This window comes from Panthera tigris, chromosome D4 (genome assembly GCF_018350195.1).
Source record: "Panthera tigris isolate Pti1 chromosome D4, P.tigris_Pti1_mat1.1, whole genome shotgun sequence".
Lineage (NCBI taxonomy): Eukaryota > Metazoa > Chordata > Mammalia > Carnivora > Felidae > Panthera > Panthera tigris.
This window is the reverse complement of record NC_056672.1, coordinates 43,079,135-43,099,445: the sequence shown is the minus strand read 5'-3', so window position 1 is coordinate 43,099,445 and position 20,311 is coordinate 43,079,135. Positions and strand designations below refer to the sequence as shown.

Here is a 20,311-nt window from a genome sequence, read left to right as displayed (position 1 = left end):
TTTACAGCTTTACAGCTGAAATCCTTCAGGTCCTTCTGACCTACTGAAAGAAAAAATATGTTTTATTTTATTGTGATTCCCAAACATTCTTCTAGTGTGTACATTTCTCCTACAGAATGTATATGTTGCTTCCAGCAATGTGTTTTATATTACCTTGAAGAGTAGGGAAGCTCTGATAGAAAGAAACAACTTAGTCTTTTTGCCAGTACAAGAGAAACCAGAACTTGTAATTGGAAGTATGACCAAGTCTATGGATCATTAGTTTGTCTTTCTCTTTGAGAACACTTTATGAGTTGGCAACTACATCCTAATTTGTTTTAAAAACAGTTTATATCCTCCAACTAATGATATGTTGGTCTTTGGGTCTTTTTATTAAATAATATACATATACACACACCTAAGAACTTTCTTAGGGCTTTAAAAATATATGTTCTTGAAAGGTCCAGGAAATATATGTTCTTGAAAAGGTGATGTTGAATTAAACATTTCCTGGGTAATAGGATTTCCAAATCTATGCCCAAACCCAAATTCTCTCTCTCTCTTCAGGAGATTATAAATAACAGTTTGGATGTGCCTTGAAAACCTAAAGGCACTTACCTTGACAATGAAATCTGCTGTGAGTGGTCCAGTCATTCTTAGAATCTCTTTGTCTGGAAATTTCTGGAAGTCCACACTAGAATTGTCCACAAGAAAGGTGCCTGTCGAGCTGAGACTGCTTTCACCTTTAGCCCCCTGCAGGGTTTTGGTTTCCAGATCTACATAATCAAACACATTTAAAGGAAAGAAAGATGTTCCCAGGGCTACCATAAGCAAGCATATTTCATAAAACAGCCTACAGCTACGAAGGGAGAAGTATCCCCCTTGATACAGCTGACACAGTTGACATTGTGATATAAACAAAATTTATGGGCACCTCTAGATCACAGAGTTTATGTTGCAAATGAAATCATTTTAAAACTCATTGGCCAGGCATTCAAGGCTCCCGATCAAAAGATAATTGACTCCGTGGATGACCTCATTTGGGTACTCCAATTCATCACAATCCTATTCCTTTCATTAAGCCATCTCCCATACATATCTTACTGATTTCGGTCTCTATGGCTCTCTGTCTAGAATACCCTCTAGTTTGCTTTCTGATCTGTGAGATCAAGGGTACTCTCCGAGTTCTCCTCAGCACCCATGTGACTTTATATTCACACGTTACCTTGTGTTTATTTGTATTATCTGGTTTCTTACCACATGTGTGCTGTTGTGCAGAAGAAACTATAGTAATGAGGATGAGGAAGTCCCATTCTTTTTAGTTCTCTCTCTTTAAAATCCTGTTTGGTACCTAATACAGTATTATGTACATATATGATATTTTGTAAGTGTTTAAGAGAGAAAGAGGAACTTCTTGATTCCTGGAACATTCCAATCTGAATTTGGCCAATGATAAAGCCTATGAAGCATCTTTGATTATAGGAAATCAGAGCAAGCTGAGGATTATGGTAATTATGCTGCATATTTCAGAGCATATTAAATTCTCATGTGGCTGAGAAATGATTTGGAATAACTTCCCACTGTATGAAGAGAGATAGACTAAGTCAGTGTTTCTAAAACTTGCATAAGAACCCTTAGTTTTGGCAGTGTTTTCTTTGGCAGAAGGATAAAATGTCAGGTGAGGCTCTGGGTGGCCTACCCCACATTCAATCAGAATGACTCCCCTCTTCCGTGTTTTGCAGATTGGGGTTCTGGGACCTCTTTAGGGTCTCTGGAGGTACTAACGTACCTGTACTAAATTATTCTAAGTGTTGTCTGCTTCAAGCTGGAATACCAACAGGTGAAGAATGTTGGATGTTCAATGTCCAGTGAAATGCCCACAACCCTTGGATGAAATCTGTGTAGCCCTTCAATTGGAGTAGGTCAGGCTCCATCCCCTTGCTCTAGAGAGAGGTCCTCACAGAGAGCATAGGGCACATCAAGGGAGAACTGGAGGGGAAACCACAGCTGTTGTAATCAGAGGAAAGCCAACAGCATGGGATCTCCTTTTTCTAGCCTTCATTCCTCAAGCTGCCTTACATGTATGTGCACTAATTTGTAGAAATATCTTCAAGACACAAACCAACTTAGTTTTGGGAAAATCCTGGGGGTCTAAGTCTGATATGAGCATCTGATTTAATTTTATCACCAGGCCTCCCAGCTGTACTTCCCAAGGTACTTCTGATTAAAGGTAAGCTGGGGTTGGACCAGACTGCTTAGTCTTGTTCTGGTTTGCCCCTAAATATTTAAGGTTGGTCCCATACTCGACCAGCTTCTGGGAATTAAGTGCGAAGGGTTACAAGAGAAACATGGGGACCTTTATTTACATATTATATTATATTATATTATATTATATTATATTATATTATATTTCAAACAAATACCAAATACCAGATGCCAAAAAAACCCAAAAAGTTAAGGTACATATATACTGTCAACATTATGTCTGTTGGGGGGAAAAAAAAAGCAAATTCCATTTTTTTTTCCATCATTTGTAAGTATCATCTGCAGCTCTACCTATTGAATTTTTGGGACAATTAAACCAAACAAAGATAATTCTTTAGCTTCTTAGTGATCACATAATTAGGAAAACTGGGAGGCTAATACATTTATAAAAATGAATTTCATCTTAAATGGATTGCTTTAGGTTCTTTCTTCCACATTGAGAAGTCAGTCCCAAACTTGGTGATGATCTCCGCCTGGATGTTTTATTCTGAGCAGGCCTGTCACTGCTCAGAAAAATACTATTTTTGAGTGGGGCTGTTACATGAGCAGTTACCTCTGTCCAATCCTCCAGGGGAAAAGCAAATCATTTGAATGGTGATAGTGTACACACATATATCATCCCTGACATGTGAATACTATATTTTGGGGGGTTGTTCAGGGTTAGAAAAGAACTTGGATCCATATAAGGTGACTTATCAGTTTCTTTTGGCTTTGCCTGAACTGTACCTTACTTATTCCTTTCCTTCACATGACCCCTCAAATCCTGCCTCTCCCATGAAATGTATTTGTTTTTATTTTTAGAAAGACTATAGTAGACTATCTGAACTTTCACAGGCTCCAATTTATCTTCCTCTTGTTTGTCTTTCTGGAATGATTTCATTTATAATCCAATTGCCAAAAGATAATGCCTGCTACCTAAATTGGTTTCATAGGCATGTGTGTGGGAGGGGAGAAAGAAGAGAAGATGATAGATGGTTCTTAAAGAATCCAGGAATAGTCACAGTGGAGATCAGAAATGCTCAAGGGACCAGCTGAACTGAAGTCTTTCAGTGTAGCTGAATTTTGTACAAAATACAATATAACTTTCATACCCCCTCGCTGGTTTATAGCCTATAATTTTCTGCTAGTAATTTATGGGTCTACATCTAAATAATACTAAATGCTAATAACAAAAAAGAAAAGATATGGCTGTGTACTACTGCCTTGCCATGACTGAAGATCAGTTCTTTCTAAATTCTGGTGGAACCATGCTACCACTTGATCTTTAGGGATTTGATTACCCTTCAGTCCTGAATCCCAATAGCCATCTTTAATATATAAAGGCTTTGCATTTTCTTTAGTACATGGGATGTTTAGTTACACCACAATGGTTTTCTTTAAATGCCCCAGGGTTAAAGGTGTTTGATGCTTCTATATTCCCCTGAGTTGATAAAGTAATGGAACATGAGAATAGAAAGAAAGAAAGGAAGAAAGAAAGAAAGAAAGAAAGAAAGAAAGAAAGAAAGAAAGAAAGAAAGAAAGAAAGAAAGAAAGAAAGAAAGAAAGAAAAGGAAAGAAAGAAAGAAAAGGAAAGAAGGAAAGAAAGAACGAACGAACATAGGAGAGGGAGGGAAGGCTGGAAGGAGGAGGAAAAAAGCAAGGCAAGAAAAAGATGGAGACTGATCGGAGGGGAAGAAGAGAAAGAGAAATAATATGCACAAAAACATAAACATGTGCTTAACTCATGAACAACCTACTGGGAGCATCTATTTTGTGTTTTTTAGGATGACTGTGGTTAGAGATAATTACCCTGAGGTTTTTGCTATCTCATCAGGCAGCCAAAAGATAAACAGAAGCACTCAGAATATCATATTATGATAGAGTAGAAAGATTTGCACTTCTGTATTTTAATCTCTTCTGGGAACAAAAAATAATAATGACTAAAATTCCCAATACTCAAAGGAAAGCAACTGAGTTTACTTACACAAGTGATCAGGTCCTTTTAAGACAAGGCGAATATGTCTACTTCCATAGGGAATAGCAACCACAGTATCATCCACTAGAGAGAAACAAAGCAGTATCTTTAAACCACATAATTTGATACAAAATTATTGATTGGCTCCTATATAAAGGCACTGACTTATGTACTCCTCTAAATGACAATTTTTAAGTGCCTGAAATATGAACACTAATATATGGGAATCAAAATTTCCATTTTCCTCAAAATAAAATATGCCAGTGAAGTTGGTCAGTAGATAACTTACGGTTGATATGGCCACCATATGTGGATATGGATATATATGTATATGTATACATATATATATATATATACACATATATATACATATATATATACATGGATATATATATATATATATCCATATGATAGATTGAGAAATGAATTTGTAGGTTTTCATTTCTGACTTTAAAACTGGTTTCACACTGCCAAATTTCTCCAGATTACAAAATGAAAATAAATTGTAATGTCCAAAGAAGGACTTTATTATATCAAAACCTGGATTTCTTTCTAGCAAAGCAATGATCTTGGATTAGTAGGACACATAAGAATAGGAGAAAACAACTTTGTTTGCATTTGTTAAATACCTCGAGGGCAGAAATCATGCCTTCTGGTTCTTTCATATCCTTCACCCTATCTACATCTATATATACCATATATAGGTCTCAGAAATGGCTATGAACGTTTCCCCCCACATACTCTCTCTGCTTGAAACTTAAAAAAGAATTTTTTTTGGCTGAATCACAGATAATTTAGAAATGGGTTACTTTCACCCTACTTGTAAACTGAGCCTCAATTCATTGGAAGCAGTCCCCAAATCTACATTTTTGAAAAAAAAAATTAAAGGTATATCACATGCACTGCAAACACACCACCGACATTCTTCCTTGTGACATTTGTGACAACAATACCTCACATTTTCATGCCACTGAAGAGTTTCACTTACACCTAAATTATACTATTTACCCCTTCACCCAAAACTTGTAACATAGGCAAAGCGGATGTTACCATCCCCATTTTATGATGAAGAAATGAAGCCTCTGAGAAGTTTAATGAGTAGCCAATGGTCAAAAAATAGGAGAGCATTCCAGAAGACAAGGGGGAAAGTAAGTATTTTTAAATTCACCAGCATATTCGCAAGCTCTGTGGGATTCTCTGTTTCACATATATTTTTCTAATATTAAATATTATCATACTCTTTGGAAAAATTTAGTTTCAATAAGAGTAATCCTAAAAGGTACCCATTTTTCTGAAACTTAACATCATTCTGTCTTTAAGAGACTTTGATTTCAATAAACGAACCTCAAAAGTTCTCTAACTTCTCTGATCCTTAGTTTCCTCATTTGTAAAACAGGGAAAATGACACTTCCTGCATAATATTGTTGTGAAAAGATACAGAGATTGATATCGATATATAGCATGGAACACAGGAGGCATTTTATAAATATTACTTTCCTCCTTCTATTCCAAATATCCTTAAGGACAGAAACTGAGAGACTGTTTATTTTTACTATGTTTTTAAACCCTCCGAGGCCCCAGCACATAGCCAGTTGAATGAGAACGAAGAATCATATGCTCTCAATTCTTTTCCTAAGGAGGTTACATTTATCAAGCCCTCTACAATATTGAACATTCTACTCACAGTACAGCCTTCTAGCTGTTTTTAATGTCATACATTGTTGAAGAAAAGGCTGAATTTCAGATAGCCAAGAGTTTGTGGCATATAAGAAAAAAAAAACATGTAAGGGGAATATAGAAAAGGAACAAAAAATATTCAGTCTGGGCCCATAGAGCGTTAAATGCCTTGCATAAAGACATGGATTTTTAAGTTTACAAAAGAAACTCAAAGCAGTTAAAACAATGGGATTTCTGGAAATAGAAAGGCTTTGTTTATCCACAGGTCATATAAAGTGCAAGTAAAAGGGAAGCTTTCTGTTCGTCCCTGCAATGCTCAGCGGCAGTCTTCTGGCCCACACACTACTCAGGCAGCCTCCCTCTTGTTCTGTTGAGAAGGGACTCACATTCCACATGCTGGGGCATTCACCCCAGCTTCTGGCTGATATGCTAACTTTTGCATGCTCCCCAAAGAAGAAGGGGAGAAACCCAGAGGGTTGTTGGGGGAAGAGGCTACGATGGAGACTGCGCTTGCCTAGTCAAAGCGAAACAGGGAGCAACTCAAGCTGGTACAAACTTGAAGACTCAGCAGCACATGATACAAGAGGTATGAAGAGTCATAGTCTATTCCTGTATGGTTCTGTAAGAACTCAAGGGCACCTAGCAGCTCATCAGGCAAGCAGCAAATTCATTATTTATTCCACAAATATTTTTTTAGTGTCTCCTGGTGTCAGGCCCCATGTTAGGCACCAGAGATTCAGTGACAAAAAAAGGCAAGCAAAGCAGCAGCTGCACAAAATGGTCCAAGAAGAAGGGACCTAAGACAAATCTGGAAAAACACTACATGCTATACCCCGTTCATGGAAATTCACAAAGCACATTGATTTCTTAGAAGCCCTGAACCAGAGAACCTCATTTCATTCTATTTAATCCAGTGTATCCCCAAAGGGTTTACCCAGAGAAATTGTTTATATATCTTATCTATTAACACTGGTTGATACATCTCAAAATATGATTTAAGAAATGGTGATCTTAATTTGACAAAAGACAGGAAAAAAATTAATTGCATATTCTGCATGTTGATAAAAAGCCACCCTTTGAGTTGTATATGTATTAATAATGGTCTTGTTTAAGGATAAATTCTCAATTATTAGGGTTGGGGGAACTCTTCTATTTGGCAGCTATTACAGTAGTGAGTACAGAATGGTGTTTAAGATATTTGAGAATGTGTGGGCAGTCTGGCTTCATCACCTGCCTCCTTAGTGTTTAATTCATTAGGTTTGGCTGGTGAGGCAGGTGCTCCATCCTCTCTCACTGTGATTCACATTCATCCGGGTGCCCTTTTCAAAAAAGGCACACTGCTCTATGATCAAGTGCATCTGTCCTAATCTATTCTGGCTTTGTTGACAAAACCATGATGCTAATCTTTAGGACACATTTCTAGGTTATTAATCAGCAATTCTAGAAGACCTGCTTCAGAGATCAGATGACCTCTTTCTCAATTAAATTGATAAGCTTTCCCTGGAAATCATAAATGCTGTCATTTCACAAATGTGGATTGCAAATGCTCTTTCTCAAGAAAATTGTTCTCAAAGATTGTACCTAAAATATTTCGTCAAAAATCATAGCTATATGTGTATTCCACATCTTTCTTTTTTTATTTTTTATTATTTTTTTAATATGACATTTATTGTCAAATTGGTTTTCATACAACACCCAGTGCTCATCCCAACAGGTGCCCTCCTCAATACCCATCACCCACCCTCCCCTCCCTCTCACCCCCCATCAACCCTGTTTGTTCTCAGCTTTTAAGAGTCTCTTATGTTTTGGCTCCCTCCCTCTCTAACCTTACTTTTTTTTTCTTCCCCTCCCCCATGGTCTTCTGTTAAGTTTCTCAGGATCCACATAGGAATGAAAACATATGGTATCTGTCTTTCTCTGTATGACTTATTTCATTTAGCATAACACTCTCCAGTTCCATCCACGTTGCTACAAAAGGCCATATTTCATTCTTTCTCATTGCCATGTAGTATTCCATTGTGTATATAAACCACAATTTCTTTATCCATTCATCAGTTGATGGACATTTAGGGTCTTTCCATAATTTGGCTATTGTTGAAAGTGCTGCTATAAACATTGGGGTACAAGTGCCCCTATGCATCAGCCCTCCTGTATCCCTTGGGTAAATTCTTAGCAGTGCTATTGCTGGGTCATAGGGTAGATCTATTTTTAATTTTTTGAGGAACCTCCACACTGTTTTCCAGAGCAGCTGCACCAGTTTGCATTCCCACCAACAGTGCAAGAGGGTTCCAATTTCTCCACATCCTTGCCAGTATCTATAGTCTCCTGATTTGTTCATTTTAGCCACTCTGACTGGAGTGAAGGTGGTATCTGAGTGTGGTTTTGATTTGTATTTCCCTGATGAGGAGCGACGTTGAGCATCTTTTCTTTTTTTTTTTTTTTAATTTTTTTTTAACATTTATTTATTTTTGAGACAGAGAGAGACAGAGCATGAACGGGGGAGGGTCAGAGAGAGAGGGAGACACAGAATCTGAAACAGGCTCCAGGCTCTGAGCAGTAAGCACAGAGCCCGACGCGGGGCTCGAACTCACATACCGCGAGATCGTGACCTGAGCCGAAGTCGGACGCTTAACCGACTGAGCCACCCAGGCGCCCCGTTGAGCATCTTTTCATGTGCCTGTTGGCCATCTGGATGTCTTCTTTAGAGAAGTGTCTATTCAGGTTTTCTGCCCATTTCTTCACTGGATTATTTGTTTTTCGGGTGTGGAGTTTGGTGAGTTCTTTATGGACTTTGGATACTAACTCTTTGTCCAATATGTCATTTGCAAATATCTTTTCCCATTCCGTTGGTTGCCTTTTATTTTTGTTGATTGTTTCCTTTGCAGTGCAGAAGCTTTTTCCCTTCATGAGGTCCCAATAGTTCATTTTTGCTTTTAATTCCCTTGCCTTTGGGGATGTGTCAAGTAAGAAATTCCTGCGGCTGGTGTCAGAGAGGTTTTTTTCCTGCTTTCTCCTCTAGGGTTTTGATGGTTTCCTGTCTCACATTCAGGTCCTTTAACCGTTTTGAGTTTATTTTTGTGAATGGTGTAAGAAAGTGGTCTAGTTTCATCCTTCTGCATATTGCTGTCCAGTTCTCCCAGCACCATTTGTTAAAGAGACTGTCTTTTTTCCATTGGATATTCTTTCCTGCTTTGTCAAAGACTAATTAGTTGGCCATACTTTTGTGGGTATAATTCTGGTGTTTCTATTCTATTCCATTGGTCTATGTATCTGTTTCTGTGCCAATACCATGCTGTCTTGATGATTACAACTTTGTTCACATCTTTCTATAGAGTATTTTAGATTTGTTTTTCAATCTTATCACATGTGGATTTTTCTGTGTGATTCATTGCTGTATCAGAGAAAGGTGATAATGATCATTTTTGAAGAGGCAGGATTTCCTATTCTGATATCTGAGTTTGCCTTATTTTTAGACCTGTTGATATGTTTATGTTTTTAAGGACTTTTCCCTCTAAGTCTCTGGGACTAGTAATTTTCTTTAACAAAAGAGTGATTGTTAATGCAGTTGGCTACATATAGAAATAGTATATATAATAATAGCCTGCCAATCTTAAGGAGGTTTTAATAGTATATTTTTTATCTTCATGCCAATTTTATTACTCTTAAAACATACCCAATAAAATAAGCGAGGCTGAGCATTTGAGCCCTTGAAAATTTCCCCCAGAGGTCATCAGTAATTACACAATGGAGGACACACACCCAACACACAAAACAAGACACATCCTGCTGGACTGTTGGGAACTTCATCCTTACAGTTGCCTAGGTCAAAAACTTTGGAGCCATCCTTGACTTCATATTCATATATAATCAGTTAGAAAGTCCTATTGCTGTAGGAGTCAAAATACCATATTTCATTGATTCTAAGAAGAACAGTCTTTCACATTTTAACGTATGTGAAATCAAAATGCATCCCACGATCAATGCTGCATTATATTCTCTCACCGAGGCAGTAGTCCTGCTTTAGTTACCTTTGCTTGTACAGTTGCTAGCACTAAAACAACCAGTATCAAACTTGCAAAATGGGTGTCAGAAGCTTGGAAGAAGATTCTAGGATAATAGTGGAACACATTTATTTAACCTTTTGGAACTAAACAGTTATGGAGGATGTAGGGAGATGAGGAATCAGAAGTATTTAATAACATTGCCAAAGTGCAGTCAAAACCCAGCTAGCCATACACAACTGCAAACTTGAATTAAGAGCCCATCATTAAATCTTCTGGTTCCTCGGTGCCTTGCTGGCTCAGTTGTTGAACATCTGACTTTGGCTCAGGCCATGATCTCATGGTTCGTGAACTCGAGTCCCACATTGGGTGAACATGAGCCCTGCTTCGGGTGAAGCCCATCTCTCTCTCTCTCTGTCTCTCTGTCTCTCTCTCTCTCTCTCTCTCTCTCTCCTTGCTCACTTGCACCCTCTCTCTCTCTCTCTCAAAAAAAAAAAAAAAGGCTTCTGGTTCCTGACAAGATCAAATAACAGCACCCAGACTCAATATTCTGCCTGGAAACAACCAACAAGTCAGAAATTTATATAAAACCATGGCTTTCATGACACTGGGTATCAAGTAAATAAGGGCAGCAGTCCCTGAGAATCAGGAAACAAGGTAGGTGAGCCTTAACATTGCCCCAGCTTTGAAAGACTTTCCAGGCTGCCCCTCAGGAGGTGGGAACTCCAAGCCCGGAGGATTCCCTGAGTTTAGGAGACAAAGCCAAGAATCCAAAAAGATCAGTGGCTGGAGTTTGAATGACAGACTATCAGAGAGAAGAGAGCAACACAGAGACAATTCTGGAGATTTAAGAGTATTCTCCCATCATGCTGTACACCCAAACTTGTACAGTGATACGTATCAATCATTTCTCAGTAAAACTGGGGAAAATATTTACATGACATACTAATAATATATGCTATTATATATTTAAAAATATTCTCTTTGGGTAACCAGCGGCATAACCATGCAAATCAGAACATGGGTATAAAGAAACTACCTGAGGCTAGGGAAATAACAGCACAAAAGAATTATAGAGATGAGTATCTGGCATGCAGATAGGGCTGGGAATAGTATCTTGTCCCACTAGTCAGGCTAGAAAACTTTATAATTCATGGGACACTGAACATTCAAAGGGTCTTACTTTAGTAGTAGGGGACAATTAGCACTAGTCAAACATGGCTTTAGTTTTGCCAACCAAATTTTAAGACCCCCAAAGATCAAACAGATTCCAAGTAACTTCATTGCTTCCAGAACAAAACTCAAAAACATGTATAGGAATACAAAAATATCTAGTATACAAGAATATAAAATTTGCAATATCGGAATCAGGTCAGAAATTACCAGTATGCAAAGGAGCCAAAAAAATTACAGCCCATACTGAAGGGAAAAGTCAATCCATCAAAACACAGGAGAGACATTAAAATATTTACTATAACTTTATTCCATATATTCAGGAACTTAAGTACACACACACACACAAATCTCTAGGCCCAGAGAATTTCAATGGTGAATGATGCAAAGCATTTAAAGAAGAAATAGCATCAATATTATGCAACCTTTTCCAAAAAACAGAGAAATCACTTCCCAACTCATTGTATGAGGTACCCAAAGATGGTGTATGAAAAGCACACTACAGAAAACTGTCTCTCATGAGCATAGATGTAAAAAACCCTCAAACAAAACACTGGCAAATCATATCCAATAATCTATATAAAGAATAATACACTATGGCCAAGCAGAGTTAATCCCAGGAAAGCAAGACTGCTTCTTTATTTGAAAATCAATTAATATTATCCATCACAACAAGTCTAAGGAAGAAAAACCACATGATCACATCATTTGAGACAGAAAAAGCATGACTAAATTCAACATCCATTCATCATAATAATTCTCAGCAAATTAGGAAGACATAAGAACTTCCTCAATGTGATAAAAGGTATCTTCAAAAAACCTACAGCTAACTTCATACTCAATGGCAAGAAACTGAATGCTTTCCCTCTTATAATTGGAAAAGAGATTAGGATATCCATTCTTGCTTCTTGTATTTAACATCATATTGAACATCCCTGCCAGGGCAATGAGGCCATAAACATAAGTAAGTGGCTTATGACATGATAAGGAAGAAGTAAATCATCCTTATTTATAAAACAATGTGATTGTTTATGTAGAAAATCCAAAAACTCTCAGAGTTAGTAATTGGATTAGCAAGTTTGCAAAATACACAGACAACAGACAAAAATAAACTATCAATACACAATTGGAAATTGAAATAAAATACCATACAATAGGGCAAAAAATTCAAAGAGGTACAAATTTAACTAAATACAGATATGTATGCTGAAAACCAATAAAAGCTGATGGAAGGAATGAAAAAAAAGACCTAAAGAAATGGGTAGCCATGAAATGCTCATAGGGTAAACTCCCCACATACCAATTTATAGAATTAGCAAAATTGTAAATCAAAATTTCAGCAGGATTTTTTTTATAGATATAGACAAACAGATTGAAAAATTTATACAGGAAGGCAAAGGAATTAGAACAGAATAGCCAAATGAATTTGAGAAGAAGGGCAGAGTTTGAGGAATCAAACTACTTGATTTTAAGACTTACTTTAAAGCTATAGTGGCCAAGACAATGTGGTACTGGTGAAGGATTGACACATAGAGCAGAATAGAGAGTCCAAGAAGACACCCATGCACAAATGGCCAGTGGACTTTTGACAAAGTTTTAAAGGGAATTCAAGACAGAATAGGTCATCTTTTCAACAAATGGGGCTGATAGAGTTGGACTTTCTAATACCAAAAAACATAACCTAGATATATCTTATAATACCAAGATATACTTTACAAAAAAATTAACAGAAAATAGGTCATTGATACAGAGCTAAAATATAAAACTGTAACACTTTTAGAAGAAAATATAGGAGAAAATTTGTGACCTGGGATTAGGAAAGGAGTTCTTTAATACAATGTTAAAGGCACAGTACTGGAAAGAAAAAATTGATAACTGGTCTTTATCAAAATTAAAAGTTTTTGCTCTATGAAAGCTAATATTAAGCAAGTTTTGGGGGGAAAGAGTAACTATTGAGAGAAAATATTTTCAAATCACATATCTGACAAAGGACTTGTACCCAGAATGCATAAAGAATTCTCAAAACTCATTAGTAGGAAACCAAGCTACCCATTTAAAAACTGGGCAAAGGACTTTAACCAACATCACATCAAAGAAGAAATAAGCACCTGTGTAGTAGCAGCATAATTTTGCCCCCTCACTCTACCAGAGATGCCCATGTTTTAATCCCCAGAACCTATGAATATGTTATGTTAAGTGGAAAGGGGGAATTAAGATTGCTGATGAAATTAAGACTGGTAATAAGCTGACTATAAAAGAAAGAGATCATCTTGGACTATCTGGGTGGGTCCAATGTAATCACAAGGGTTCTTTAAATTGGACGAGAGAGATGGAAGAAGACATTGGAGGTAGAAGGAGATGTGAAGATTTTACACTGCAAGCTCTAACGATGCCAAGCAACTTAGATAACCTAACAAGCTAGAAAGGCAAGATCAAAGAAAATGAATGAACTCTTAGAGTTTCCAGAAGGAACAGAGCTCTGCTTAACGTCCTGATCTTAGCTTAGCAAGACCCATTTCAGACTTCTGCCAGAACCATAAAATAACAAGTGTGTTGCTTTAAGACACTAAGTTTGTGGTAGTTTGATACAGTAGCAACTGGAAACTAATAGAAAATGAAAAGATATTCAACATCATTAGTCACCAGGAAAATGCAAATGAAAAGAATGATGATATACTACTTACTATGCACCAATTAGAATTGCTGAAATAAAAAAATACTGGCAATATTAAGTGATGGCAAGAATGTGAAGCAACTGAAACTCCTACACATTGTTAGTAGAAATGCAAGATAGTAAGCTACTCTGGAAAACTGTCTGGTGGTTTTTTAAAATGGTAAATATATACCTACCATATGATCTAGCCATTATACTCCCAGGAATTTACCCAAGAGAAATGCAAGCATATGTCCATATGAAAATGTGTATATGACTATTCACAGCAGCTTTATTTATAAGACCTCCCAAGTGAAAACAACCCAACCTCTCTGTCAACAGGTGAATGGATAAACAAACTACGGTATGTCCATACACTGGAATTACTATACACTAGTGACGCATGCTACAACATTAATGAATCTCAAAAAAATTATGGTGAATGAAAGAAGCCATCTGGAAAATAGCATATATTGTATAATTCCATTTATATAAAAGACAACTAAATCTATAGTGACAAAAAGAAGATCTGTGGTTGCCAGGGGACAGAGGCAGGAGAGCAGAAGGGATGAATTACAAGGGGCACAAGAAAGTTTGGGGGATGATGGATATGTTTATGAGCTTGATCATGGAGATGGCTTCACAGATATATGCACAAAGTTAAACACTTTAAATATCTAGTTTATTGTATGTCATTTATGCCTCAATACAGCTGGTTAAAAAAATAATCCAGTACCAATGGATTTTATTTCTTTCATGGATTCATTTAAAAATGCTGTATTACAAGTACCCCCATGACATGTGGAAATTGAGTCCAAAATGATTAAAAAGAAATTGAAATTTGACAAAAAGTTTTATTTTAGCTTTATTTACCAACTTATGAATTTATTTCAGGTTTTCTGTATGTATGAGTAATACATAGTTTTTAAGAAATCCATATCTAGAGGCACCTGGGTGGCTCAGTCAGTTGAGCGTCTGACTCTTGATTTTGGCTTGGGTCATGATTGCAGGGTTGTGGGATTGAGCCTCGAGTCAGGCTCTGTGCTGAGTGTAGAGCCTGCTTAAGAACCTCTCTCTTTCTGTCTCTTTCCCTCACTCTCACTTCTCTCTAAAATAATTTTTAAAAATGTTAAAAAATGTTTAAATCTCAAGTAGATTGTTTAAGAGCTATCAAATAAGAACCCTAAGTTGTCAGGAGGCATTGTGTCACAGTCTCTTAATTTTCTTTCTTGTGGTACATAAAATACTGGCACATCTTCTAATCAGTGATGTCTTAGATTCAAAGAAATGCAGTATATTCAGAATTGAATCACTTAACACCTCTATCACTCCTACCTTGGTTTAAGTTGTCATCATTCCAGGACTGGCTTACTGTGACAGCCTCCTGACCACTTTTCTTACTTCCATAGTTGGACCAACTGTAGTCTATTCCCAACACAGTAGATAGAATAATGCTTTTAAAAATAAATCAAGTCATTCCTCCACTCAGAATCCTCTTGTTAATTCTCATCTCATTCTGACTAAAAGCCACAATCCTTACAAAATCCTGCAATATCTGTGCCATTCTTCAGCCTGTCTCACAACGCTGCTGCTTTCATGATTTCCTCTAGTCGTCTTTAAACTTACTTTACTTTAGGGGCACCTGGGTGGCTTGGTTGAGTGTCCGAATTTGGCTCAGGTCATGATCTCATGGTTTGTGAGTTCGAGCCCTGCGTCGGGTCCTGTGCTGACAGCTCAGAGCCTGGAGCCTGCTTCTGACTCTGTGTCTCCCTCTCTCTCTGCCCCTCCCCCACTCATGCTCTGTCTCTCTCACTCTCAAAAATGAAAAAATGTTAAAAAAAATTTAAACTTACTTTACTTTAGTCAAATTAGCTTCTTTGCACTTCCAGAAATATGCCAAGGATGTGTCTACCTCAGGGCCTTAGTACTTGCTTTTCTCTATGACTGGAAATCTCTTTCCCTTGACTTTTGCATGGTGACCTCAGATCCTGGTTCAGATGCCACCTTATCAGTGAGTCCTTTTCTTACTAACCTGTTGAGTATTGCAACTCCCTGTAACACACTTGGCTGGTAGCCCATCCCTATCTCCTGTCCTTCCCTGCTTTACTTTTTTCCAAGACTCCTACCACCATATGACACACACACATTTTATTTAGTTATTTGTTTTGTCTGTTTTTTTGTTTTTTGTTTTTCTTTCTGTCCCTCAGGAGCCTTAGGCTATCCAGGTGATTTCAAAACACACCAATTCATATGAGAGGTTTGCAAAGCTGGAGATACTAAATTGATAGCAAATAGGCTGGCTTTAGTTCTAAGTATATATTGCATACACTTGGAAAATATGTAATAGGGTACAAGCCAATACAATTTGCAAGAAAATGAGCCTTTAATTTCAAGAATCAAAAGTTAATGTTAGCTAAACTTATTCTTTTTTTGTTGGGCTGGGAAGTTGAAGTGACCGGGAAAAATGGAAAGACTGAATGCTATCAGTGGACAGCCTTTGCCTTTAAAAAAGGGGAAAATGTGCCTTGATCTCTCTTTCTTGTCTGTATTTGTATTAGGCAATTATAATGTCTTTTGATACAAAGATGGTTTCTTTTTTATGTGCCAGCAAATGGCAGCCATTGGATAAGTTTCTCCTACTTCTCTTTTTCCTTCTGGCACTTCCCGCCATGGTCTTTCTCCACTCTTCTGTTTTCTCTTTGTTCCCCCAAGGCTTGATAACATTAAAAAAATCTTGGATATAAGTTCAGAAGAAAATGAGTTCAATGTGGGGAATCTGAGTGCTAGGAGTTCGAAGAGAGCATGTGGCTGGCTTACAGTGCCTTTTGGCAGAGTGCAGGGGACAGATCTGGCACAGCTCCTCCAGGCCTTCACGGGTGGGGAACTGCTCACCTGGCCAGCACACTGGGCCCCGCAGAGCAGCCTAATCTTCCCTGCCTGTGGGTCACTCACAGTCTGTAAATATAGGGTGGAAGATTCTTCTGGGGTGGAGAAAACGTAAATGAGGCAGTTTGTTCAGCATCTGCTATACATTGTGGCGAGGTACATGCATATGTTGGGCTTTATTCAGATAAATCATTTTGTCATGAGGTATCGTCAGTGCTAAGGTAAATGAATCAATTGTGTTTTGTCATTATGGATAATCATCAGGTTGTGTATTATATAATTTACCTATTCTTGGTCCTGAATTGAGTGCTTTTCATTGAAATACCTGTTGGCAGACCTGGGGATGACTTATGGCCCTTAGTTTGCTTCAATTTGTTCTTTCAGAGCTTCTCCACATTGTTCCAGTGATTCAGGCCCCAGAGGTCCCTGATGACACTCTAACAGGAGGGTAAGAGGACTATCTATCCAGGCAGAGTGTTTAGGCAGATAACATGAATGGGAATGCAAGGAAGATTGCCTACCCTTACCCCTGCCCCTGCTACAGAGCAATTACTGCACAAGACAGAGCAATCTCCTTTTTTTGTGCCTAGCAGAAATTCCTAGATTTCTAGATAACAAGCATTGATTCAATTATGTGACATAAATAATTAGAAAGACTTTAACTCTTCTAGGGTTTGTTTTCCATATAAGTGACTTTTAAAATGTAGCTTTCCCCCTCCCTCAAATATCCCACTATGACTTCAGAGATTTACAAAAGAATTATGCCTCTATCCTCTGGTTTTCATCTTCCAAATTCTTTAATTTTTCATCTTATAGAAAGAAGCTACCAACATACGAAAGAAAAAAATCTCACCTGAATGCACTATATCAATGTCTAACTTACCTCATCCTTCATTTTCTCTGCCAGAGTCTCTCTCCCCCACAGATTCACATTTTTCACTGCCTGCAGGGGTGTTAGAATGTAGAGTTCCCTGAGCTGGTGCCTCCAATGTTTCTGGTGTTTAAAAGTCCCTAGTCTTTCTGGCTACTACCTTTTCTTCCCTAGAGCCTATTCCTTTGAGCAAACTGCCTTTTTCTGACTTCTGGGAATAATTCTCTAGCACACACTGCCTTTTTTCTTGACCCAAGTCCATTAAAGTCACAGACCCCACCAAATGTCAACTGTTTTTTCCCAGCTAGTCAACAAGTAGAAAAAAACCACATTCAGTAAAGATATTCCTTCTCAGTTCCCAAGCCAGGGGAGACACATGCAAAGATACTCAAAGATCTATTAAAGGCTTCTGGATAATGGCAAAATCTGGAGACAGTATACCAAGCAAGGTCAGATCATTCTAAAAATATATGTCTTAGAGTACAAGAGATGCCTTATTTCTTTTTTTTAATGTTTATTTATTTATTTTGAGGGAGGGAGGGAGAGAGAGAGAGAGAAAGAGAGAGAGAGAGAGAGAGAGAGAGAGAGAGAGAGTGAGAGTGAGAGAGAGAATCCCAATCAGGCTCCATGCTGTCAGCATGGAGCCTGATGCAGGGCTTAATCTCACGAACTGTGAGATCATGACCTGAGCCAAAATCAAGACTTGGATGCTTTACCGACTGAGCCACCCAGGTACCCCAAGAGCTGCCTTATTTCTATCTATATCTGATGCAGTACCTAGAGCAGTGACCATCACAGAGGACATTGTATTGTAAAATGATCTGGACTGCTGTGTGACTGTGTTGTTATCTTAGGTATCATGAGAACATATACCATCTCCCCTAGTAAGACCCAGCTGGGCAGACATCTGAGGTACCTTGTCTTGATCCATCTAATTGCTTTCAAACGTCCCACCATGGAAGCAGTCAGCAGGGTTGTGGGACAGTTTAGAGGAATGAATAAGTGCTTAGGTTCTGGAATTGGACTCTGGGCTCGAATCTTGGCTCTACTACTTGAGAGTTGTGTTACTCTGAGCAAGTCACATAATCTATCTAAGCTTCAGCTATCCTATTCATAATATAAGAATAAGCAACCCCTTGCTAAATGGTTGTTATAAGGATAAAATGAGATGATCATGCAAAGCTCTCAGCACATATTGTAATAACCATACATTTACTGTGATTGTATAGAGAGGCTAAGACACAGGAGTCAAAAAATGGCTTCACATAATCGCTGCCCAATATTAATTCTGAAAGAACCTGTGATCAGCACCAATAAAAGGTCATTTTGCAAAGGAAGGTAGCATGATTTCGCAGTGGTAGAAGTGAATTTGTTTAGGTCTGCACACTCTTCCTGCTGTATTCCACCAGGCACACCAGACTACATATCAGGCTGAGGTTTGGATGCAGCCCATCCTCATTGTGGGCAGCAAATTGCATGTCTACGTTTATAAATAGAGTGTGTCCTGATCCATGTATAGTTCACTCCTGTTGCACCACCAAGGAAAAGTTTCCTCCTTGGGGTTGCAATGGGTTACCTGACTTGGTCTACCTACACTAATACACAAAGCAGGAACATGAAGCTTTCTACAACATTTTCAGGTTCATATTCATTTTGGTGGTGGCGTTATTCCCTAGATGCTGAGGGGAGCCAGCATGAAATCAGGGGAGATGAATTAGACAACAAACCCAAAGATTGCTCCATGTTTGTCGTGTCTTACATTTGGTTGCAGAGAGCTGGGATTTGTACTGCCCTCGGACCAGTCGGCAGGTGGACCCATCCCCGTTGCAGACTCCACAGTTATCTTCCTTCATGGTGCTTCCGAGCTGGTGATCACAGCCAACAATCTAACAGGAAAGAGAGATGTATAATTCAACCAGGTGCTCACTGTAGGGATCCATTGTGAGGCCCATCATCAACCACTAAATGACCCTCCCTTCAATTCTGAGGAAGCATAAAACATGCTTCCCATAAAGGGGAATGAATTCAGCTGGAATTTCAATCAAGCTAGGGAAGAAAACAGGTAACGATGTTTTTACAGTTTAAATATATAAACAGAAAGAAGGGTGGAGAGAGAGAAACAGAGAGACAGAGGGAGAGAGATAGAAAAGAGGCAGGGGAGAAGGTGAGGGAGAAAGGAAATCTTCAACTATTGATATTATAGAGTCTTCATTAAAAAATCATTGCCACTGTCAATAATTATGATTCACGAAAACTACAAAAATACAATCATGAAGTAACTGTAGCAGGAAAAGTTCCAAGAATTATTTTCATGTTCCATATGTTCCTTAGGCTATAAGCTGTGTAAGGGAAGGGGTTTTATATATGGGGTCCATTGGAGTACATTGATGTATTCCAAGCAACTAGAAGAATACTGGCAAAATATAAGCCCTTAATAGATATTTGCTGAATGATAATGAAAATACTTCCCTTTCTATAGCACAACTAAGAGACAATCACAGAATCATCTGACAGAGGCAAGATCACTGTATGTATGTGTGGTAGGAGAGGAGGGTTGATGTGGAAGGCAGCAGATAGGACTAATACTGAGGCCCTTTTTTGCCTGGCCATGTCCTGTACCAGGCACAAGTATCTTGTTAATTCTGAGAACAATTAGGCAAGGTATCTCTCCATTTTATAGCTGAAGCCATGAATCTTGCAAAGGTTACTTTGCTAATAAGTAGCTGAGTTCTAAACACATCTAACAAAACATTTATGCTTGGTCCAAATCAGGCTTAACAAAATCACAAGCACTTAATCAAGTATATGGACAAACTCATTTGTACTTTTATTCTTTCTTTCCTCTCCAGTGT

At 38.1% G+C, this 20,311-nt stretch overlaps 1 protein-coding gene across 1 annotated transcript in view; it reads right to left on the bottom strand.

The window, feature by feature from the left end:
• ADAMTSL1 (ADAMTS like 1) overlaps positions 1 to 20,311 on the bottom strand; it is a 376,924-nt gene that overhangs the window by 230,406 nt on the left and 126,207 nt on the right. The window contains exons 5-7 of the mRNA XM_007098528.3: positions 19,219 to 19,345; positions 4,208 to 4,282; positions 598 to 755 (exon numbers count right to left, since the gene is read on the bottom strand). Coding sequence (XP_007098590.2) covers positions 598 to 755; positions 4,208 to 4,282; positions 19,219 to 19,345 — 360 coding nt within the window. The remainder of the gene's footprint in view (positions 1 to 597; positions 756 to 4,207; positions 4,283 to 19,218; positions 19,346 to 20,311) is intronic.